Source organism: Salmo salar, chromosome ssa12 (assembly GCF_905237065.1).
Source record: "Salmo salar chromosome ssa12, Ssal_v3.1, whole genome shotgun sequence".
Classification (NCBI taxonomy): Eukaryota; Metazoa; Chordata; class Actinopteri; order Salmoniformes; family Salmonidae; genus Salmo; species Salmo salar.
The window spans coordinates 5702136-5727136 of NC_059453.1; the positions used below are offsets into that span (position 1 = coordinate 5702136).

The following is a 25001-nucleotide window of genomic DNA, read 5'->3' on the forward strand; positions in this document are numbered from 1 at the left end:
CTGATATTCTGCAAAAGGTACAGGAATTGGACTGCTGAGGACTGGGATAAAGTCATTTTCTCTGATGAATCCCCTTTCCGATTGTTTGAGGCATCCGGAAAAAAGCTTGTCCGGAGAAGACAAGGTGAGTGCTATCATCAGTCCTGTGTCACGCCAACAGTAAAGCATCCTGAGACCATTCATGTGTGGGTTTGCTTCTCAGCTAAGGGAGTGGGCTCACTCACAATTTTGCCTAAGAACACAGCCATGAATGAAGAATGGTACCAACACATCCTCCGAGAGCAACTTCTCCCAACCATCCAGGAACAGTTTGGTGACGAACAATGCCATCTGCAGCATGATGGAGCACCTTGCCATAAGGCAAAAGTGATAACTAAGTGGCTCGGGGAACAAAACATCGATATTTTGGGTCCATGGACAGGAAACTCCCCAGACCTTAATCTCATTGAGAACTTGTGGTCAATCCTCAAGAGGCGGGTGGACAAACAAAAACCCACAAATTCTGACAAACTCCAAGCATTGATTATGCAAGAATGGGCTGCCATCAGTCAGGATGTGGCCCAGAAGTTAATTGACAGCATGCCAGGGCGGATTGCAGAGGTCTTGAAAAAGAAGGGTCAACACTGTAAATATTGACACTTTGCATCAACTTCATGTAATTGTCAATAAAAGCCTTTGACACTTATGAAATGCTTGTAATTATGCTTCAGTATTCCATAGTAACATCTGACAAAAATATCTAAAGACACTGAGGCAGCAAACTTTGTGGAAATTAATATTTGTGTCATTCTCAAAACCTTTGGCCATGACTGTACATTCACAACTATTTTAAATAAATCCAAATTATTCTAATATTTATTATACTGTCTTTCAAATTCATAATATGATATGTAGTTGAAGTAATTGTAAATACATGCCAATACTTTCCAAATGGTATTTTCAAATACATTCCAATATTCAACTCGTTATTTTTTCATATAAAGGTGATGTAAATACTGGTTTTGAATTGAATGAAGCCCTGCTCCTATGGCGTCTTCTACTGTGTGTAATCTCTCATGGTCTTTCAGGCCCCTTAACTGAAGAAAACCCTTTCCACACTGGGAGCACAGGTGAGGCTACACTCCTGTGTGTGTCCTCTCGTGTGTTTTTAGGTGCACTAACTGAACAAAACCATTTCCACACTGGGAACAGAGGTGAGGCTTCTCTCCTGAGTGTGTCCTCTCGTGCATTTTCAGATTCCTTAAATGGGTAAAACTTTTTCCACACTGGGAGCAGTGGAAAGGCTTCTCTCCTGTGTGTGTCATTTTATGTGTTTTTAAGTTCCCTAACCGGGTAAAACTTTTTCCACATTGAGAGCATTGGAAAGGCTTCTCTCTCATGTGTGTCATCTCATGTATTTTCAGGCTCGCTACCCAGTTAAACCCCTTTCCACACTGAAAGCACTGGAATGGTCGTTCTCATGTGTATTCTCTTATGCTCTTTCAGATGCCATGAGTGAATAAATCTCTTTCCACACTGAGAGCATTGGAAAGGCCTCTCTACTAAGTGCGTTCTCTCATGTGATTTCAGGTCCCCTGATGAGAAAAATTTCTTTTCACATTGGGAGCATTGATATGGCTTCTCTCCAGTGTGTGTTCTTTCATGCACTTTTAGATGCCCTGACTGTCCAAAACCCTTTCCACACTGAGAGCAGTGATGAGGCTTCTCCCCTGTATGTGTTCTTTCATGATCTTTCAGCTTCCCTCTCTGGGTAAAACTCTTTCCACACTGGGAGCATTGGAATGGCTTCTCTCCTGTGTGTATTCTTTCATGCTCTTTCAGATGTGATGACTGGATAAATCTCTTTCCACACTGAGAGCATTGGAAAGGCCTCTCTACTAAGTGTGTTCTCTCATGTGATTTCAGGTCCCCTGATGAGAAATATTTATTTTCACACTGGGAGCATTGATACGGCTTCTCTCCAGTGTGTGTTCTTTCATGCACTTTTAGATGCCCTGACTGTCCAAAACCCTTTCCACACTGAGAGCAGTGATGAGGCTTCTCCCCTGTATGTGTTCTTTCATGATCTTTCAGCTTCCCTCTCTGGGTAAAACTCTTTCCACACTGGGAACATTGGAATGGCTTCTCTCCTGTGTGTATTCTTTCATGCTCTTTCAGATGCGATGACTGGATAAATCTCTTTCCACACTGAGAGCATTGGAAAGGCCTCTCTACTAAGTGTGTTCTCTCATGTGATTTCAGGTCCCCTGATGAGAAACATTTATTTTCACACTGGGAGCATTGATACAGCTTCTCTCCAGTGTGTGTTCTTTCATGCACTTTTAGATGCCCTGACTGTCCAAAACCCTTTCCACACTGAGAGCAGTGATGAGGCTTCTCCCCTGTATGTGTTCTCTTATGTTCTTTCAGGTGCCCTAACCGGATAAATCTTTTTCCACACTGGGAACAGTGGTGGGGTCTTGCTGGTTTGGATGTCACTGGGTCTGATTCCCCTGTAGGACTCTTCCTGGTGTCAGAAGAGTGATAGTCTGGTCTCTCTCCTGTCAAAGACAAACACAGTATTTGGTTAAAACAGAGACCTGAATGAAACCTACACATGATAAAAATGTCTTCTTATGAGGTTTAATCAAGTCTAGATCCCTCATTATAAAATGGGTAGTTTGGATCCTGAATGCTGATTGATTGATAGGCGTTACCCATTTGCAATAATCCACTGGTAATACCTGTTAACCTGTTAGGGCTAGGGGGCAGTATTTGCACGGCTGGATAAAAAAAATGTACCCGATTTAATCTGGTTACTAATCCTACCCAGTAACTAGAATATGCATATACTTATTATATATGGGTAGAAAACACTCTAAAGTTTCTAAAACTGTTTGAATGGTGTCTGTGAGTATAACAGAACTCATTTGGCAGGCAAAACCCTGAGACATTTTCTGACAGGAAGTGGATACCTGATGTGTTGTATTACCTTTAAACCTATCCCATTGAAAAACACAGGGGCTGAGGAATATTTTGGCACTTCCTATTGCTTCCACTAGATGTCACCAGCCTTTACAAAGTGTTTTGAGTCTTCTGGAGGGAGATCTGACCGAACAAGAGCCATGGAACGATGATGGCCCATTAGACACCTGGCGCGCGAGTTCATGTTGGGTACCCTCGTTCCAATACGTTATAAAAGAGTATGCATTCGTCCACCTTGAATATTATTCATGTTCTGGTTAAAAAGGCCCTAATGATTTATGCTATACAACGTTTGACATGTTTGAACGAACGTAAATATATTTTTTCCCCCTCGTTCATGACGAGAAGTCCGGCTGGCTTAGATCATGTGCTAACAAGACGGAGATTTTTGGACATAAATGATGAGCTTTTTTGAACAAAACTACATTCGTTATGGACCTGTGATACCTGGAAGTGACATCTGATGAAGAGAATCAAAGGTAATGGATTATTTACATAGTATTTTCGATTTTAGATCTCCCCAACATGACGCTCTAGTCTGTATCGCAACGCGTATTTTTCTGGGCGCAGTGCTCAGATTATTGCAAAGTGTGATTTCCCAGTAAGGTTATTTTTAAATCTGGCAAGTTGATTGCGTTCAAGAGATGTAAATCTATAATTCTTTAAATGACAATATAATATTTTACCAATGTTTTCTAATTTTAATTATTTAATTTGTGGTGTTGACTTGACTGCCGGTTATTGGAGGGAAACGATTTCCTCAACATCAATGCCATAGTAAAACGCTGTTTTTGGATATAAATATGAACTTGATAGAACTAAAAATGCATGCATTGTCTAACATAATGTCCTAGGAGTGTCATCTGATGGAGATTGTAAAAGGTTAGTGCATCATTTTAGCTGGTTTTATGGTTTTGGTGACCCTGTCTTTGAATTGACAAAACATTACACACAACTCTTGTAAATGTACTGTCCTAACATACTCTAAATTTATGCTTTCGAAGTAAAACCTTTTTGAAATCGTAAAACGTGGTTAGATTAAGGAGATGTTTATCTTTCAAAGGGTGTAAAATAGTTGTATGTTTGAAAAATTTGAATTTTGACATTTATTTGGATTCAAATTTGCCGCTCTTGAAATGCACCTGCTGTTGATGGAGTGCACCACGGGGGGGACGCTAGCGTCCCACCTAGCCCATAGAGGTTAACAGTTCCATTTGAATTATCCCTAAACATCCACTGTCCCACAGCTCAGCCAGGAAAGTCATAAAATAATCTCCACTGTCCCACAGCCCAGCCAGGAAAGTCATAAAATAATCGCCACTGTCCCACAGCCCAGCCAGGTAATGCATCAACTAATCTCCACTGTCCCACAGCCCAGCCAGGCTATTTATAAACTAATCTCCACTGTCCCACAGCCCTGCCAGGCCATTTATAAACCAATCTCCACTGTCCCACAGCCCTGCCAGGCCATTTATAAACTAATCTCCACTGGAAGAAAAGCATATCAGCATACGGACATATTTAACCCATGGCTACTAGCCTAACATTTGGTTAGGAACAGAGGGACATCATTAACCCATGGCTACTAGCCTAACATTTGGTTAGGAACAGAGGGACATCATTAACCCATGGCTACTAGCCTAACATTTGGTTAGGAACAGAGGGACATCATTAACCCATGGCTACTAGCCTAACATTTGGTTAGGAACAGAGGTACATCATTAACCCATGGCTACTAGCCTAACATTTGGTTTGTAACAGAGGGACATCATTAACCCATGGCTACTAGCCTAACATTTGGTTTGGAACAGAGGGACATCATTAACCCATGGCTACTAGCCTAACATTTGGTTAGGAACAGAGGGACATCATTAACCCATGGCTACTAGCCTAACATTTGGTTTGGAACAGAGGAACATCATTAACCCATGGCTACTAGCCTAACATTTAGTTAGGAACAGAGGGACATCATTAACCCATGGCTACTAGCCTAACATTTGGTTTAGAACAGAGGGACATCATTAACCCATGGCTACTAGCCTAACATTTGGTTTGGAACAGAGGGACATCATTAACCCATGGCTACTAGCCTAACATTTAGTTAGGAACAGAGGGACATCAGTAACCCATGGCTACTAGCCTAACATTTGGTTTAGAACAGAGGTACATCATTAACCCATGGCTACTAGCCTAACATTTGGTTTAGAACAGAGGTACATCATTAACCCATGGCTACTAGCCTAACATTTGGTTAGGAACAGAGGTACATCATTAACCCATGGCTACTAGCCTAACATTTGGTTAGGAACAGAGGTACATCATTAACCCATGGCTACTAGCCTAACATTTGGTTAGGAACAGAGGTACATCATTAACCCATGGCTACTAGCCTAACATTTGGTTTGTAACAGAGGGACATCATTAACCCATGGCTACTAGCCTAACATTTGGTTTGGAACAGAGGGACATCATTAACCCATGGCTACTAGCCTAACATTTGGTTTGGAACAGAGGAACATCATTAACCCATGGCTACTAGCCTAACATTTAGTTAGGAACAGAGGGACATCATTAACCCATGGCTACTAGCCTAACATTTGGTTAGGAACAGAGGGACATCATTAACCCATGGCTACTAGCCTAACATTTGGTTAGGAACAGAGGGACATCATTAACCCATGGCTACTAGCCTAACATTTGGTTAGGAACAGAGGGACATCATTAACCCATGGCTACTAGCCTAACATTTGGTTTGTAACAGAGGTACATCATTAACCCATGGCTACTAGCCTAACATTTGGTTAGGAACAGAGGGACATCATTAACCCATGGCTACTAGCCTAACATTTGGTTAGGAACAGAGGGACATCATTAACCCATGGCTACTAGCCTAACATTTGGTTAGGAACAGAGGTACATCATTAACCCATGGCTACTAGCCTAACATTTGGTTTGGAACAGAGGGACATCATTAACCCATGGCTACTAGCCTAACATTTAGTTAGGAACAGAGGGACATCATTAACCCATGGCTACTAGCCTAACATTTGGTTTGTAACAGAGGGACATCATTAACCCATGGCTACTAGCCTAACATTTGGTTAGGAACAGAGGGACATCATTAACCCATGGCTACTAGCCTAACATTTGGTTTGGAACAGAGGGACATCATTAACCCATGGCTACTAGCCTAACATTTGGTTAGGAACAGAGGGACATCATTAACCCATGGCTACTAGCCTAACATTTGGTTAGGAACAGAGGGACATCATTAACCCATGGCTACTAGCCTAACATTTAGTTAGGAACAGAGGGACATCATTAACCCATGGCTACTAGCCTAACATTTGGTTTGGAACAGAGGGACATCATTAACCCATGGCTACTAGCCTAACATTTAGTTAGGAACAGAGGGACATCAGTAACCCATGGCTACTAGTCTAACATTTGGTTTGTAACAGAGGGACATCATTAACCCATGGCTACTAGCCTAACATTTGGTTAGGAACAGAGGGACATCATTAACCCATGGCTACTAGCCTAACATTTGGTTTGGAACAGAGGGACATCATTAACCCATGGCTACTAGCCTAACATTTGGTTAGGAACAGAGGTACATCATTAACCCATGGCTACTAGCCTAACATTTGGTTAGGAACAGAGGGACATCATTAACCCATGGCTACTAGCCTAACATTTAGTTAGGAACAGAGGGACATCATTAACCCATGGCTACTAGCCTAACATTTGGTTAGGAACAGAGGGACATCATTAACCCATGGCTACTAGCCTAACATTTGGTTTAGAACAGAGGGACATCATTAACCCATGGCTACTAGCCTAACATTTGGTTAGGAACAGAGGGACATCATTAACCCATGGCTACTAGCCTAACATTTGGTTAGGAACAGAGGGACATCATTAACCCATGGCTACTAGCCTAACATTTGGTTAGGAACAGAGGTACATCATTAACCCATGGCTACTAGCCTAACATTTGGTTAGGAACAGAGGGACATCATTAACCCATGGCTACTAGCCTAACATTTGGTTTAGAACAGAGGGACATCATTAACCCATGGCTACTAGCCTAACATTTAGTTAGGAACAGAGGGACATCATTAACCCATGGCTACTAGCCTAACATTTGGTTTAGAACAGAGGGACATCATTAACCCATGGCTACTAGCCTAACATTTGGTTTGGAACAGAGGGACATCATTAACCCATGGCTACTAGCCTAACATTTGGTTAGGAACAGAGGGACATCATTAACCCATGGCTACTAGCCTAACATTTGGTTTAGAACAGAGGGACATCATTAACCCATGGCTACTAGCCTAACATTTGGTTAGGAACAGAGGGACATCATTAACCCATGGCTACTAGCCTAACATTTGGTTTAGAACAGAGGTACATCATTAACCCATGGCTACTAGCCTAACATTTGGTTAGGAACAGAGGGACATCATTAACCCATGGCTACTAGCCTAACATTTGGTTTGGAACAGAGGGACATCATTAACCCATGGCTACTAGCCTAACATTTGGTTAGGAACAGAGGGACATCATTAACCCATGGCTACTAGCCTAACATTTGGTTAGGAACAGAGGGACATCATTAACCCATGGCTACTAGCCTAACATTTGGTTAGGAACAGAGGGACATCATTAACCCATGGCTACTAGCCTAACATTTGGTTAGGAACAGAGGGACATCATTAACCCATGGCTACTAGCCTAACATTTGGTTTGGAACAGACGGACATCATTAACCCATGGCTACTAGCCTAACATTTGGTTAGGAACAGAGGGACATCATTAACCCATGGCTACTAGCCTAACATTTGGTTTGGAACAGAGGGGTGTTGTATAAACATACATTATTATCAACAACACACTATTTAGGACTGTTTCAACCCTGTGGATTGTTATCAATACACTATTAAGGACTGTTTCAACCCTGTGGATTGTTATCAACACACTATTAAGGACTGTTTCAACCCTGTGGATTGTTATCAATACACTATAAAGGACTGTTTCAACTAGAGGTCGACCGATTAATCGGAATGGCCGATTAATCGGAATGGCCGATTAATTGGGCCGATTTCAAGTTTTCATAACAATCGGTAATCGGTATTTTTGGACACCGATTTGCCAATTATTTTTTATTTTTTATACACCTTTATTTAACTAGGCAAGTCAGTTAAGAACACATTCTTATTTTCAATGACGGCCTAGGAACCCGTGGGTTAACTGCCTTGTTCAGGGGCAGAATGACAGATTTTTACCTTGTCAGCTCGGGGATTCGTTTTTGCAACCTTCCGGTTACTAGTCCAACGCTCTAACCACCTGCCTTACATTGCACTCCACGAGGAGCCTGCGTGGCAGGCTGACTACCTGTTACGCGAGGGCAGCAAGAAGCCAAGGTAAGTTGCTAGCTAAGAGCGTCTGCTAAATGACGTAAATGTAAATGCATTAAACTTATCTTACAAAAAACAATCAATCTTAACATAATCACTAGTTAAACTAGTAATATCATCAACCATGTGTAGTTATCTAGCGTGTCCTGCGTTGCATATAATCGATGCGGTGCCTGTTCATTTCTCATTGAATCACAGCCTACTTCGACAAACGGGTGATGATTTAACAAGCGCATTTGCGAAAATGTACCTAACCATAAACATCAATGCCTTTCTTTAAAATCAACACACAAGTATATATTTTTAAACCTGCATATTTAGTTAATATTGCCTGCTATCATGAATTTCTTATAACTACGGAAATTGTGTCACTTCTCTTGCATTTCGTGCAAGCAGTCAGGGTATATGCAGCAGTTTGGGCCACCTGGATCATTGCGAACTGTGTGAAGTCCATTTATTCCTAACAAAGGCCGTAATTAATTATGACATAACAATGAAGGTTGTGCAATGTAACAGGAATATTTAGACTTCGGGATGCCATCCGTTAGATAAAATACTGAACGGTTCCGTATTTCACTGAAAGAATAAACGTTTTGTTTTCGAAATTATAGTTTCCAGATTCGACCATTTTAATGACCAAAGGCTCGTATTTCTGTGTGTTATGTTATAATTAAGTCTATGATTTGATAGAGCAGTCTGACAGAGGTGGTAGGCAGCAGCAGGCTCGTAAGCATTCATTCAAACAGCACTTTCGTGCATTTGCCAGCAGCTCTTCGCAATGCTTCTACCATTGCACTGTTTATGACTTCAAGCCTATCAACTCCCGAGATTAGGCTGGTGTAACCGATGTGAAATGGCTAGCTAGTTAGCGGGGTGCGCGCTAATAGCGTTTCAAATGTCAGGCGCTCTGAGACTTGGAGTAGTTGTTCCCCTTGCTCTGCATGGGTAACGCTGCTTCGAGGGTGGCTGTTGTCGATGTGTTGTTCGAGCCCAGGTAAGAGCGAGGAGAGGGACGGAAGCTATACTGTTACACTGGCAATACTAAAGTGCCTATAAGAACATCCAATAGTCAAAGGTATATGAAATACAAATCGTATAGAGAGAAATAGTCCTATAATTCCTATAACTACAACCTAAAACTTCTTACCTGGGAATATTGAAGACTCATGTTAAAAGGAACCACCAGCTTTCATATTTTCTCATGTTCTGAGCAAGGAACTTAAACGTTAGCTTGCTTACATGGCACATATTGCACTTTTACTTTCTTCTCCAACACTTTGTTTTTGCATTATTTAAACCAAATTGAACATGTTTCATTATTTATTTGAGGCTAAATTGATTTTATTGATGTATTATATTAAGTTAAAATAAGTGTTGATTCAGTATTGTTGTAATTGTCATTATTACAAATAAATAAAAATAAACATTGGGCCGATTAATTGGTATCGTCTTTTTTTGGTCCTCCAATAATCGGTATCGGGGTTTGAAAAATCATAATCGATCGACCTCTAATTTCAACCCTGAGGATTATTATCAACAGACTATAAAGGATTGTTTCCCGCCGCTCCTCTTCACGTCATGTTAAAGAACAGCCTTTAGTTGTTCACAATAATCCACAGGGTTGAGTGCCTTGTTGTTTCAATTCAATAACGCCATAGAGATTTCAATCAGATCAGTCTGTTTTACCTCATAGGCTTAACTCAAATACTACGGACCTAATAACGACATAGAGATTTCAATCGGATCGGCCTGTCTTACCTTATAGGCCTAACTCAAATACTACGGACCTAAGGCCTTTTCTCCAATCTGGGCTTTCTTTCTCTCCCTATAGCGATGCTCTTTTTCAATGTTAACGTTTTGTTGACGGCCCTCAGAATTGTAGCTTTATCAATTCCTACAATACAGAATAAATTATTCAAGTGTAGAACTTCAATACAATGCCCCTTAAAAAAACACGTTTTTTTAAACAACTGCAGAGTTTGTGCCCCTGTTTTTAAGACAGTACTCACTGGTGTTAATCAGATCTCCAGTCTCCTCCTCTTCACCTTTCTTCTCCTCCTCTTTCACCGTGACAGTCATATCTTCCTCCTCTTTCACTCTAAAAACGTCCTCTTCCTCCCCTTTCCATGTGACAGTTATCTCCCCCTCCTCTTCCTCCTTCACTAACACAGCTTCTTCCTCCCCTTTCCCTGTGACAGTTATCTCCCCCTCCTCTTCCTCCTCCACTAACACAGCTTCTTCCTCCCCTTTCCCTGTGACAGTTATCTCCCCCTCCTCTTCCTCCTTCACTAACACAGCTTCTTCCTCCCCTTTCCCTGTGACAGTTATCTCCCCCTCCTCTTCCTCCTTCACTAACACAGCTTCTTCCTCCCCTTTCCCTGTGACAGTTATCTCCCCCTCCTCTTCCTCCTTCACTAACACAGCTTCTTCCTCCCCTTTCCCTGTGACAGTTATCTCCCCCTCCTCTTCCTCCTTCACTAACACAGCTTCTTCCTCCCCTTTCCCTGTGACAGTTATCTCCGGATCCTCGCCTTTCACGGTGATATCATCCTCCTCTTCCTCTTTCACGACAATGTTCAGCCCCAGAGCTTCTTTCTCCGACCAGCAGCCCTCTTCTTCAGCAGGGGGCGAGTAGCTTATTGAGTTCATGGTGGTGGATGTTAGTTGGCTAGCTAGTTAATTAGCGACTAGCGTAGTGCTAGGCTATCTTAACAAGCTAGCTGACTAACAACATATATATGACATTTAATAACTAGTAAGCAGACAGAATGTGTTTAAAACCCTGCTGTTAATATACATAAAATTGTGAAAAGAGCTCCGATGTTTGGTTTGTATGTTTGCTAGCAAGCTACCGAGGCGGTTGATGAGTCCGTGTTGTTGTTTAAAAAGCGTCCCGTCCCGTCCACTAGATTATACGTCACGCAAGAAACATTACTTGAAAGACTCACATCGCCATCTGTTGACTTGAGTGGGTAACGAAGTTTGGGAAAATACTCACTACACCGTGTTTATTCTGCCAAACAATATCATGTCATACCAAAATAACCAGATATTTGTTCCCTTAATTCTTACCACTCCCATATGAGGCCTCTTGCCAGGCCGTCATTATAAACAACAATGTTCTTATTTGACCTGCCTTGTACATTACATGTTTAAATTAAAGTAACAGCTAATACTCTCTCCTCTACGCAGATTCTGTCCGTACAACCAGGGTTCTAAAGTGCATACCAATATTTTGCCGCAACACGATTCTCAAAACTGCTCGAAACAAGACAGACTGAAGCAGAGCATTAGTAATTCTCTTCCATTTTCACATCTATTATGTTCAGTTGGTCCTCGATTCCGTTGACAGCGGCAATATGGAACACTGCGGCTTGTTCGTGTCTGCTTCCTGGTCACATGACCACCATGCATGGAGAGAGTGCGAGCGCAGATCAACATATTTCCTGCTGGACGAAGCCTTAGGCATCTTCTTAAAAATATATATATATATATATGTTTTTACTCTATAACCCAATGCAATTACTTTCTGTCCTTAGTCTTAGGGTTCCACAAATACAGGAAGTTACCTTTCACAGTATACAGGTGAGTTAAGTGGAAGCTGCTCCTACTCAGAATAATCAGTTATAACTTCTACTGACACTCCACTGCTCAGACTGTTAGTTTGTGTATCAACAGAGGCCTTGGACTTGATCAGGTGTTCATCTGTCTGGAGCTACTGCAGTGACTATTTCCTGTGATCAGGTCTGTCTGGAGCTACTGAAGTGACTATTTCCTGTGATCAGGTCTGTCTGGAGCTACTGCAGTGACTATTTCCTGTGATCAGGTCTGTCTGGAGCTACTGCAGTGACTATTTCCTGTGATCAGGTGTGCATCTGTCTGGGGCTACTGCAGTGACTATTCCCTGTGATCAGGTCTGTCTGGAGCTACTGCAGTGACTATTTCCTGTGATCAGGTCTGTCTGGAGCTACTGCAGTGACTATTTCCTGTGATCAGGTCTGTCTGGAGCTACTGCAGTGACTATTTCCTGTGATCAGGTGTGCATCTGTCTGGGGCTACTGCAGTGACTATTCCCTGTGATCAGGTCTGTCTGGAGCTACTGCAGTGACTATTTCCTGTGATCAGGTCTGTCTGAAGCTACTGCAGTGACTATTTCCTGTGATCAGGTCTGTCTGGAGCTACTGCAGTGACTATTTCCTGTGATCAGGTCTGTCTGGAGCTACTGCAGTGACTATTTCCTGTGATCAGGTGTTCATCTGTCTGGAGCTACTGCAGTGACTACTTCCTGTGATCAGGTGTTCATCTGTCTGAAACCACTGCAGTGACTACTTCCTGTGGACACAGCTACTGTATAAATGGCTGCTTGGAGGTTTCCTAGCGATCACCAGAGTTTCTGTCTGCTGTGTTAGATGGATGGACATGAAGGCCATGATACGGTCTCAACAGAATCGACTGAGAAACAGGTAAGGCTGAGAACTCCATTGACAGCTGTCACATTTATATTTCAACATATGACATGTCTTTACCCTCATATTGTCAATATGTCTCACATCAAATGGAAGTGTTTTTTTATGTTTAAGGTAGCTGGAAGAGTTAGAAAAATCTGCCAATGGCGAGAAATGTCAAACTACACAAACAATCTAAGATGACAGAAAAGTGAACAATCAAATATGATCACTTGTCTTAAAGGGATAGTTTTTCACTTGTCTTAAAGGGATAGTTTTATGGTTTTAGCTTTTCATCCAAACCAAGTTTTACTACGCTGGTTATTTAGCAACAACTCTAATCTCCTGGCTCTTTGTTGCAATATAGTTGAGATGGATGGAACCAGTTTGAGATGCATTTACAATGAGGAAGGAGCGAGAAGGGCAGACCTCTTGTCCCATACTTTAAAACATTCAATTAACCTTCTTTACACACACATGGTTATATCAAAGCTTTATTAGTTAGGCTGTCTCATACACATGGTTATATCAAAGCTTTATTAGTTAATCTGTCTCATACACATGGTTATATCAAAGCTTTATTAGTTAGGCTGTCTCATACACATGGTTATATCAAAGCTTTATTAGTTAGGCTGTCTCATACACATGGTTATATCAAAGCTTTATTAGTTAGGCTGTCTCATACACATGGTTATATCAAAGCTTTATTGTGATTGGTTAGGCTGTCTCATACACATGGCTATATCAAAGGCTGTCTCATTGACAGGTAAAATATGAACTGCAGTATACAGACAAGAGAAGGAAAGAAGAGAACATCTATTCTGATAGCAGCCAAGTTGGATGGTAGACAGGCTTGACCATGGTAGACAGGCTTGATCATGGTGAGTTGGATGGTAGACAGGGGTGATCATGGTGATGGTGAGTTGGATGGTAGACAGGGTTGAACATTTTAAAAACGGACCCATGCCTTATCCCAAAGGACAGACTTGCCTGAAACTTGCAGAGAGAGGGGGAGGAGCTACCTCCCTGCTTTCTCTGAGCTGACCAATCCACTGTTAACTTGTCATGAATCATTTTAATGACCGGTATACGCCCACACCATTCTGTTGTTGGGGTACGCCCACACCATTCAAACACAGACTATTTCACTCATATTGTAATTAATATAAATGTGGAATTAAATGGACAGTTATTTAAAGTTTCCTTGTTACACCAAGCATGGCCACATTTAAGAAAGCTCACCCTGCACAGCTACTCTCTGCCAGTCTACCATTAACTGTTTTGAGCTAAAAACAAAAATGGAAAGGTTACCCACCAGTGTGGTGTTTTCTCTTGTGTCCAGCCAGGGTTCCTGACTGACTGAACCTCTTCCCACACTGATCACAGCCAAAAGGCTTCTCTCCAGTGTGTGTTCTCTTGTGTCCAACCAGGCTTCCTGACTGAGCGAACCTCTTCCCACACTGATCACAGCCAAAAGGCTTCTCTCCAGTGTGTGTTCGCAGGTGCACTTTTAAATCCCCTGAAGTAGTACAACGCAGCCCACAGTCTGAGCAGTGGTAAGGCTTTTCGCCAGTGTGTATTCGCTGGTGTAAAATCAACTGCCCAGACTGAGCAAATCTTTTCCCACAGTCAGAGCAGTGGAATGGTTTCTCTCCTGTGTGTGTTCTCTTGTGTCTTTTAAGTCCGCCTGAAGTGGTTAAGCTCATTCCGCAGTCAGAGCAGGGGTAAGGCTTCTCTCCTGTGTGTGTTCTCTGGTGTAATTTTAAACCGCCTGACCCGGCAAAGCTTTTCCCACAGTCGGCACAATGGTAAGGCTTCTCTCCTGTGTGTGTTTTCTGGTGCGATTTTAAATGGTATGACCTGCCAAAGCTTGTCCCACAGTCGGTACAATGGTAAGGCCTCTCTCCAGTGTGGGTTCGAAGGTGTGAAGCCAGACTTCCTGATGTAACAAAACTTTTGCCACATACATCACAGTTATAAGGCTTCTCTCCTGTGTGTACTCTCTGATGTACCTTCAGGTGACTTGAATTAATAAAGCTCATTCCACAGTCTGAGCAATGGTATGGTTTCTCTCCAGTGTGTGTTCTCCGGTGTACAGTCAAGTGTGCTGACTGAGCAAATCTCTTCCCACACTGATCACAGCTAAAAGGCTTCTCGCCTGTGTGTGTCCGCTGGTGCACTATCAGTCCATCTAATCTAGCAAAACTCTTACTACAGCTGAAGCAGTAGTAAGGTTTCTCACCTGTGTGTGTTCGCTGGTGCAGCTCTAAACCCCTTGATGCTGAAAAGTTACTTCCACAATCTGAACAGTGGTGAAGCTTCTGGCCTAGGTGTCTGCGCTGGTGTGTTTTCAGGTTGCTTGCCTGAGTAAAATTCTTCCCGCAGTCCGAACAATGGTAAGGCTTCTCTCCAGTGTGTATTCTCTGGTGTTGTATCAGGGAGTCTAAGCTAGTAAATCTCTTCCCACATTGATCACAGCTGTACGGTTTCTCTCCTGTGTGTATGCGCTGGTGCTTTATCAGATTTCTTGAATGAGAAAAACTCTTCCCACAGTCAGAGCAGTGGTAAGGCTTCTCTCCGGTGTGTGTTCTCTGGTGCACCTTATTACCCTGTGATGTTGAAAAGCTCTTCTCACAGACAAAGCAGTGATAAGGCTTCTCTTGTGTGTGTGTCCGCAGATGAATTTTCAGGTTGCCTAATTGAACAAAACTCTTCCCACAGTCTGTGCAGTGAAACGGTTTTGCTCCTGTGTGTATTCGTTGGTGAATTGTCAGGGCTCCTGACTTTGTGAATCTCCCCCCACATTGATCACAGCTAAAAGGTTTCTCTCCTGTGTCGGTCAGCTGGTGTTTTGTTAGGTTTCCTACTTGCGAAATACTTATCCTGCAGTCTGAAGAGCTATAAGGTTTCTCTCCAGTATGAATTCTCTGGTGTGTTTTAAGTTTTGCTGAAGAGGTGAAACTCTTTCCACAGTCAGAGCAGTGGTAAGGTTTCTTCCCTGTAAATCTCTGCTGGTGTTTGAGGTGTTCTGATCTGGAGAGACTGTTCTCTGCCTCGTCAGCATCATGTTGGTTAGCCTCCCCAGATATGCCTCTTCTACTGAGAGAGCGACGGTTACGGCTGTCCCCTGTGAAACAACGACAGACAGTTAGGGTTCCTTCTTCATATCGAAGACAGACCAAGGCCCAGCTTTTCAAACTCTTGTGATCGGATTTTAGCATTTCGGATCGGTTAAAATCGTCAATGTAACCAATGGGGTAGAAGTGCTTCTAATGATTCTACATTTTAAGAAGGTTAGTGATTGTATTGAATGGTAATTAAGAACATCTAGGGAGTGTCCCAAAATAGAACATCTAGGGAGTGTCCCAAAATAGAACATCTAGGGAGTGTCCCAAAATAGAACATCTAGGGAGTGTCCCAAAATAAATGTATGTAAGAGCATAAACCCACTCAGCACTGTTCTTTTCCTGCAGTCCACCAGCAGCACAGACAACCTCTTCATACCCAGCAGTAAGGCGCTACCGGGAGAGGCACGACACGGGGACTCCAGGAGGGTGGAGGGGGAGGAGGGTTGGAGGGAGGAGGGGGGTGCGATAGGTGTTTCCTGTAAATCCAAAAAAAGAGGACAGTGAAGTTCTCATGTTAGTTCACTGAAGGGTAAAACACAATAATGATCTAATCTTAGATCTGACTGATCTTTGCTCAGTTTAGATTATATTGGTGGCGGCGCCATAGTATTAATACACACACACACACACACACACACACATATATATATATATACACACACATACATACATACATACATACATACATACATACATATACACATATATATATATATATATATACTGCTCAAAAAAATAAAGGGAACACTTAAACAACACATCCTAGATCTGAATGAAAGAAATAATCTTATTAAATACTTTTTTCTTTACATAGTTGAATGTGCTGACAACAAAATCACACAAAAATAATCAATGGAAATCCAATGTATCAACCCATGGAGGTCTGGATTTGGAGTCACACTCAAAATTAAAGTGGAAAACCACACTACAGCCTGATCCAACTTTGATGTAATGTCCTTAAAACAAGTCAAAATGAGGCTCAGTAGTGTGTGTGTGGCCTCCACGTGCCTGTATGACCTCCCTACAACGCCTGGGCATGCTCCTGATGAGGTGGCGGATGGTCTCCTGAGGGATCTCCTCCCAGACCTGGACTAAAGCATCCGCCAACTCCTGGACAGTCTGTGGTGCAACGTGGCGTTGGTGGATGGAGCGAGACATGATGTCCCAGATGTGCTCAATTGGATTCAGGTCTGGGGAACGGGCGGGCCAGTCCATAGCATCAATGCCTTCCTCTTGCAGGAACTGCTGACACACTCCAGCCACATGAGGTCTAGCATTGTCTTGCATTAGGAGGAACCCAGGGCCAACCGCACCAGCATATGGTCTCACAAGGGGTCTGAGGATCTCATCTCGGTACCTAATGGCAGTCAGGCTACCTCTGGCGAGCACATGGAGGGCTGTGCGGCCCCCCAAAGAAATGCCACCCCACACCATGACTGACCCAACGCCAAACCGGTCATGCTGGAGGATGTTGCAGGCAGCAGAACGTTCTCCACGGCATCTCCAGACTCTGTCACGTCTGTCACGTGCTCAGTGTGAACCTGCTTTCATCTGTGAAGAGCACAGGGCGCCAGTGGCGAATTTGCCAATCTTGGTGTTCTCTGGCAAATGCCAAACGTCTTGCACGGTGTTGGGCTGTAAGCACAACCCCCACCTGTGGACGTCGGGCCCTCATACCACCCTCATGGAGTCTGTTTCTGACCGTTTGAGCAGACACATGCACATTTGTGGCCTGCTGGAGGTCATTTTGCAGGGCTCTGGCAGTGCTCCTCCTGCTCCTCCTTGCACAAAGGCGGGGGTAGCGGTCCTGCTGCTGGGTTGTTGCCCTCCTACGGCCTCCTCCACGTCTCCTGATGTACTGGCCTGTCTCCTGGTAGCGCCTCCATGCTCTGGACACTACGCTGACAGACACAGCAAACCTTCTTGCCACAGCTCGCATTGATGTGCTATCCTGGATGAGCTGCACTACCTGAGCCACTTGTGTGGGTTGTAGACTCCGTCTCATGCTACCACTAGAGTGAAAGCACCGCCAGCATTCAAAAGTGACCAAAACATCAGCCAGGAAGCATAGGAACTGAGAAGTGGTCTGTGGTCTCCACCTGCAGAACCACTCCTTTATTGGGGGTGTCTTGCTTATTGACTATAATTTCCACCTGTTGTCTATTCCATTTGCACAACAGCATGTGAAATTTATTGTCAATCAGTGTTGCTTCCTAAGTGGACAGTTTGATTTCACAGAAGTGTGATTGACTTGGAGTTACATTGTGTTGTTTAAGTGTTCCCTTTATTTTTTTGAGCAGTGTATTTAGATAGATAGATAGATACACACAGACTTTCCTAATATAAGTGCTTTTATAATAATACTTGATTAGTACAAACACTTCTTATTACAGATACATGGCTTTTGGTGCCTATATTAATTTAACTAAAAAGGTACACATTTTCTGCTTACGTTCTGTTTTTACATGTCCAGTGATTAACTCCATGTTGACCCAGCTCTGTACACTCCCATGGATTCTGCTTACGTTCTGTTTTTACATGTCCAGTGATTAACTCCATGTTGACCCAGCTCTGTACACTCCCATGGATTCTGCTTACGTTCTGTTTTTACATGTCCAGTGATTAACTCCATGTTGACCCAGCTCTGTACACTCCCATGGATTCTGCTTACGTTCTGTTTTTACATGTCCAGTGATTAACTCCATGTTGACCCAGCTCTGTACACTCCCATGGATTCTGCTTACGTTCTGTTTTTACATGTCCAATGGTTAACTCTGTTGATCCAGCTCTGTACACTCCCATGGATTCTGCTTACGGTCTGTTTTTACATGTCCAATGGTTAACTCTGTTGATCCAGCTCTGTACATTCACCAGAGCTCAGCCTTTATTCTGCTTATACATGTCTATTAATTAACCCTATGTTGATTCTGCTCACTACTTCTGGGAGAACAGTCTAGATACTGGAAAATCCCCATAGTACTGGAAATTCTCCAACACTGTTCCCCTAGGTCAGGGATGCCAGAGACCAATTATAATATGCTTTACCCAGGCCACGTGCTGTTCCCCTAGGTCAGGGATGCCAGAGACAAATTATAATATGCTACAGTAGGCCTCTGCAACAAGTACCAAAATAAAATAGATTTTAAGCAAATGTCTGGTTCCAACAACTTGAGCCATCGGTTATAAAAACCCATTTGTCAGTCATGAATATAAGGAATCCGTAATGTGTTTGTTTACATTGATAATCATGCGTCAAATGAATCATCATTTTTATAAAAACATCACGATTAGTCATTTGATTATAAACCAATGTACTGACACTGCTAGCTTGCCTGCCCCGGTCTACTAACCCCGGTCTGCCAACTGCTTGCTTGCTAACCCGGTCTGCTAACTGCTAGCGCTAACTGCTAGTGCTAACTGCTAGCGCTAACTGCTAGCTTACCAGCCCCGTTCTGCTAACTGCTAGCTTGTTTAGCCCCGGCCTACTAACTGTTAGCTTGTTAGCATCGGCCTGCTAACTGTCTGAATCGCCATGTCCCCAGTCAGCCCAACCACTCACTGGACCCATATGTTCACTTGGCTACGCATGCGTCTCTCTAATATCAATATGCCTCGTCCATTACTGTCCTGGTTAGTGATTACTGTCTTATCTCACTGTAGAGCCTCTAGCCCTGCTCAATATGCCTTAAACAACCATGTTGTTCCACCTCCTACATATGCGATGACATCACCTGGTTTAAACGTCTCTAGAGACTATATCTCTCTCATCATTACTCAATGCCTAGGTTTACCTCCAATGTACTCACATCCTACCTTACCTTTGTCTGTACACCATGCCTTGAATCTATGCTATCGTGCCCAGAAACCTGCTCCTTTTACTCTCTGTTCCGAACGTGCTAGACGGCCAGTTCTTATAGCCTTTAGCCGTACCCCTTATCCTACTCCTCCTCTGTTCCTCTGGTGATGTGGAGGTTAATCCAGGTACTGCAGTGCCTAGCTCCACTCCCTCTCATTTGTTGACTTCTGTAACCATAAAAGCCTTGGTTTCATGCATGTTAACATTAGAAGCCTACTCCCTAAGTTTGTTTTACTCACTCCTTTAGCACACTCGTGTCTGAATCCTGGCTTAGGAAAACCACCAAAAACCCTGAAATCTCCATCGCTAACTATAACATTTTCCGCCAAGACAGAACTGCCAAAGGGGGCGGTGTTGCAATCTACTGCAAAGATAGCCTGCAGAGTTCTGTATTACTATCCGAGTCTGTACCCAAACAATTCGAGCTTCTACTTCTAAAAATTCACCTTTCCAGAAACAAGTCTCTCACTATTGCCGCTTGCTATAGACCTCCCTCTGCCCCCAGCTGTGCCCTCGATACCATATGTGAATTGATTGCCCCCCCATCTATCTTCTGAGCTCGTGCTATTAGGTGACCTAAACTGGGACATGCTTAACACCCCGGCCATCCTACAATCTAAGCTTGATACCCTCAATCTCACACAAATTATCAACGAACCTACCAGGTACAACCCCAAATGCGTAAACACGGGCACCCTTATAGATGTCATCCTAACTAACTCGCCCTCCAAATACACCTCTGCGATCATTGCCTCAATGCCTGCATCCATGCCTGCATCCGTAATGGGTCTGCGACCAAACGACCACACCTCATCACTGTCAAACGCTCCCTAAAACCCTTCTGCGAGCAGGCCTTTCTAATCGACCTGGCCGGGGTATCCTGGAATGACATTGACCTCATCCCGTCAGTAGATGATGCCTGGCTATTCTTTAAAAGTGCCTTCCTCACCATCTTAAATAAGCATGCCCCACTCAAAAAATGTAGAACTAGGAATATATATAGTCCTTGGTTCACTCCAGACCTGTCTGCCCTTGACCAGCACAAAAACATCCTGTGGCATTCTGCATTAGCATTGAATAGCCCCCGTGATATGCAACATTTCAGGGAAGTTAGGAACAAATATACACAGGCAGTTAGAAAAGCTAAGGCTAGCTTTTTCAAACAGAAATTTGCATCCTGTAGTACTAACTCAAAACAGTTCTGGGACACTGTAAAGTTCAGGAGAAGTTAGCCAGATGATAAGGTTTATGTCTAGTCTACTGACCTTGTAGATTAGGGAGGTAGAGGACCGAGACGTTACATTTCAACACGTTACTCTCTGCCTAACACCATGCCCAGACCGGACGCGCGTGCAAATAGATTTTGTCCCCACACACTAAAAGCAATCACGACATGCAGGTTGAAATATCAAAAACTCTGAACCAATTATAATAATTTGGGCGACAGGTCGAAAAGCATTAAACATTTATGGCAATTTAAATTAGCTAGCTTGCAGTTGCTAGCTAATTTGTCCTGGGATATACATTGAGTTATTTTATCTGAAATGCACAAGGTCCTCTACTCCGAATTAATCCACACACATAAACCGGTCAACCGAATAGTTTCTCGTCATCTCTCCTCCTTCCAGGCTTTTTCTTCCCGATCTCAGTTCATCTTTCAATCACCCACGTGGGTATAACCAATGAGATGGCACGTGGGTATCTGCTTCTATATACCAATGAGGAGATGGGAGAGGCAGGACTTGCACTGGCGTTCAGTGTCACAAATAGAACTGACTTCTATTTTGGCGCTTGGCAACGCAGACGCTCGTTGGCGCGAGCGAGCAGTGTGGGTGCAATGATTAAATAACATGCACGTTGTACATTTATTTTGCAACGCTCGCGTCAGTGTGGTCAGCAATGTAAAGTCACAAGAGAAAAATGGAGAATAGAGACGGACTCCACTTTCACTGCCGTTCGACTGAAAAATAGGACTTCGGCCAACATACAAATAATAGTCCAGCCGTAGGCTTCTGCTTAGCTCATTTTCAAAAGTTAACGTCCGATAGCATTTTAACATTCCTCCTTTGTTCCATCACGTTGTCTAGTCTTATACTCTGCACGGAGCGTCAAGTAAAGGGGGGCTATAATTCACAGAGCTGTTGTCTTGCGGCCTTGAAAGGGTCCTGCACTCCCCTGATAAAGATAGCTAACAGACCCGTAGTCCACTCCCACAGCAACAGGAATTTTGTGTTGTAGCAAATGTGTTTCATGAAATACATGCACCAGATGTTACAAGGCAGTACAACATGACGGTGCCAAAATCTTACCAATCCACGCATTATTCCACTAACTATGACTGAGTGTGAGACATGTTTTCCATCATGTATGTTTCATGCAGTGCATTCGGGAAGTATTCAGACCCCTTGACTTTATCCACATTTTGTTACATTACTGCCTTATTCTAAAATTGATTGAATTGTTTTTTTCTCTCATCAATCTACACACAATACTCCATAATGACAAAACAAAAACAGTTTAGAATTTTTTGCTCTGGCTGAGCAACTCAAGGACAATCAGAGACTTGTCCCGAAGCCACTCCTGCGTTGTCTTGGCTGTGTGATTAGGGTCATTGTCCTGTTGGAAGGTGAACCTTCGCCTCAGTCTGAGTTTAGGATATAACAGAGTGCTGTGGGGGGGTGGCTTTGATAGGATATAACAGAGTGCTGTGGGGGGCTTTGATAGGATATAACAGAGTGCTGTGGGGGGGCTTTGATAGGATATAACAGAGTGCTGTGGGGGGCTTTGATAGGATATAAGAGTGCTGTGGGGGGGGCTTTGATAGGATATAACAGAGTGCTGTGGGGGGGGCTTTGATAGGATATAACAGAGTGCTGTGCGGGGGGCTTTGATAGGATATAACAGAGTGCTGTGGGGGGGGCTTTGATAGGATATAACAGAGTGCTGTGGGGGGGGGCTTTGATAGGATATAACAGAGTGCTGTGGGGGGGGCTTTGATAGGATATAAGAGTTCTGTGGGGGGGCTTTGATAGGATATAAGAGTGTTGTGGGGGGGGCTTTGATAGGATATACCAGAGTGCTGTGGGGGGGGCTTTGATAGGATATAACAGAGTGCTGTGGGGGGGCTTTGATAGGATATAACAGAGTGCTGTGGGGGGGCTTTGATAGGATATAAGAGTGCTGTGGGGGGGGCTTTGATAGGATATAACAGAGTGCTGTGGGGGGGGCTTTGATAGGATATAACAGAGTGCTGTGCGGGGGGCTTTGATAGGATATAACAGAGTGCTGTGGGGGGGGGCTTTGATAGGATATAACAGAGTGCTGTGGGGGGGCTTTGATAGGATATAACAGAGTGCTGTGGGGGGGGCTTTGATAAGATATAACAGAGTGCTGTGGGGGGGGGCTTTGATAGGATATAAGAGTTCTGTGGGGGGGCTTTGATAGGATATAAGAGTGTTGTGGGGGGGGGCTTTGATAGGATATACCAGAGTGCTGTGGGGGGGGCTTTGATAGGATATAACAGAGTGCTGTGGGGGGGGGGCTTTGATAGGATATAACAGAGTGCTGTGGGGGGGGGGGCTTTGATATTATATAACAGAGTGCTGTGGGGGGGCTTTGATAGGATATAACAGAGTGCTGTGGGGGGGCTTTGATAGGATATAACAGAGTGCTGTGGGGGGGGCTTTGAAAGGATATAACAGAGAGCTGTGGGGGGGCTTTGATAGGATATAACAGAGTGCTGTGGGGGGGGCTTTGTTGGGATATAAGAGAGTGCTGTGGGGGGGGGCTTTGATAGGATATAAGAGAGTGCTGTGGGGGGGCTTTGATAGGATATAACAGAGTGCTGTGGGGGGGGCTTTGTTGGGATATAACAGAGTGCTGTGGGGGGAGGCTTTGATAGGATATAACAGAGTGCTGGGGGGGGCTTTGATAGGATATAACAGAGTGCTGTGGGGGGGGCTTTGATAGGATATAACAGAGTGCTGTGGGGGGGGCTTTGATAGGATATAACAGAGTGCTGTGGGGGGGAGCTTTGATAGGATATAACAGAGTGCTGTGGGGGGGCTTTGATAGGATATAACAGAGTGCTGTGGGGGGCTTTGATAGGATATAACAGAGTGCTGTGGGGGGGGGCTTTGATATTATATAACAGAGTGCTGTGGGGGGGGCTTTGATAGGATATAACAGAGTGCTGTGGGGGGGGGGGCTTTGATAGGATATAACAGAGTGCTGTGGGGGGGCTTTGATAGGATATAACAGAGTGCTGGGGGGGGGGGGGGCTTTGATAGCATTCCACAGATATGTGACCAACAGATGCATATCCATATTCCCAGTCATGTAAAAAGTATAGATTAGGGCCTAATGAATTGACAGATTTCCTCAAATGAACTGTAAAATGAACAGTAAAATCTATTAAATTGTTGCGTTTATATTTTTTGTTCTGTATACTTGGTTTTGTACACCAGCTTCAAAACACAATATTGTTGGTTATGTAAAATATATTTCACAGTGGTTTAGATGGTACAATGATTCTCTTACCCTATGCGTGCTTCTTTTGTCACATAAACTGAAATTAGGTAAAACTATTATAATTTTTACAACAAGGAAATGGCGGAGCGATTTATGCACATGGCCCCTTTAACTTTCAGCATGCGACTTCACAGTGAAATGGTTGCTTACGAACCTTCCCAACGAGTTTAAAATAATAAATACATCATTTTAATGTACAAAAACAGCACAAAGGTCAATAGCATTTCGCTACACCCGCAATAATGGTGTATGTGACCCATAGTATTTTTGACCGTTAAACGGGTGCTGTGTAAAAGCAGGAAGTAGGCTACAAAGACCCCTTGTCTTAAATGTTTCAATGTATATAAACTTACCTGATTCATTGTAGATTCTTCCGTTTATGGTCGATTGTAGAGTTCAGGCGAAGTTAACCATATGGGAATATTTATGTCTAGTCTACTGACCTTGTAGATTAGGGAGGTAGAGGACCGAGACCTTATATTTGAACATGTGGCTCTCTGCCAAAAATCACAAGACAAAAGAGCCGAAGCTTCGCCTTCACTTCCGGTGTTGTACAGAAAAGCCCCACCCCTGCCAGAATTCTACGCACTCAATTCTTCATTGCTGCGACTTGCTTGCAAGTTGACATTTCTGCTCTTCACTCCGTTGTCAGTTT

At 43.4% G+C, this 25001-nt stretch overlaps 2 protein-coding genes across 2 annotated transcripts; both read right to left on the reverse strand.

The window, feature by feature from the left end:
- Window positions 1–699: 699 nt before the first annotated feature.
- On the reverse strand, window positions 700–11277 carry LOC106564509 (zinc finger protein 2 homolog). The gene is made up of 2 exons (XM_045690543.1): window positions 10397–11277; window positions 700–2540 (listed from the first exon to the last, which is right to left on the reverse strand). The coding sequence occupies exons 1-2, from the start codon at window positions 11034–11036 to the stop codon at window positions 1417–1419; spliced, it is 1764 nt and encodes a 587-aa protein (XP_045546499.1). The 5' UTR covers window positions 11037–11277; the 3' UTR covers window positions 700–1416.
- Window positions 11278–13310: 2033 nt separating this feature from the next.
- LOC106564490 (gastrula zinc finger protein XlCGF57.1) lies at window positions 13311–24925 on the reverse strand. The gene is made up of 3 exons (XM_014130609.2): window positions 24700–24925; window positions 16283–16436; window positions 13311–15959 (listed from the first exon to the last, which is right to left on the reverse strand). The coding sequence occupies exons 1-3, from the start codon at window positions 24706–24708 to the stop codon at window positions 14140–14142; spliced, it is 1983 nt and encodes a 660-aa protein (XP_013986084.1). The 5' UTR covers window positions 24709–24925; the 3' UTR covers window positions 13311–14139.
- Window positions 24926–25001: the final 76 nt, after the last annotated feature.

What these genes read in the sequence shown, in the direction of transcription:
- LOC106564509 (XM_045690543.1), bottom strand. Translation starts at nt 11,036, where the DNA reads ATGAACTCAATAAGCTACTCGCCCCCTGCTGAAGAAGAGGGCTGCTGG. An exon ending in TGGAGATCTGATTAACACCA is followed by an intron (nt 2,541 to 10,396) that starts GTGAGTACTGTC and finishes TGTCTTTGACAG; the next exon opens with GAGAGAGACCAGACTATCAC.
- LOC106564490 (XM_014130609.2), bottom strand. An exon ending in CAGGAAAAGAACAGTGCTGA is followed by an intron (nt 15,960 to 16,282) that starts GTGGGTTTATGC and finishes GTTGTTTCACAG; the next exon opens with GGGACAGCCGTAACCGTCGC.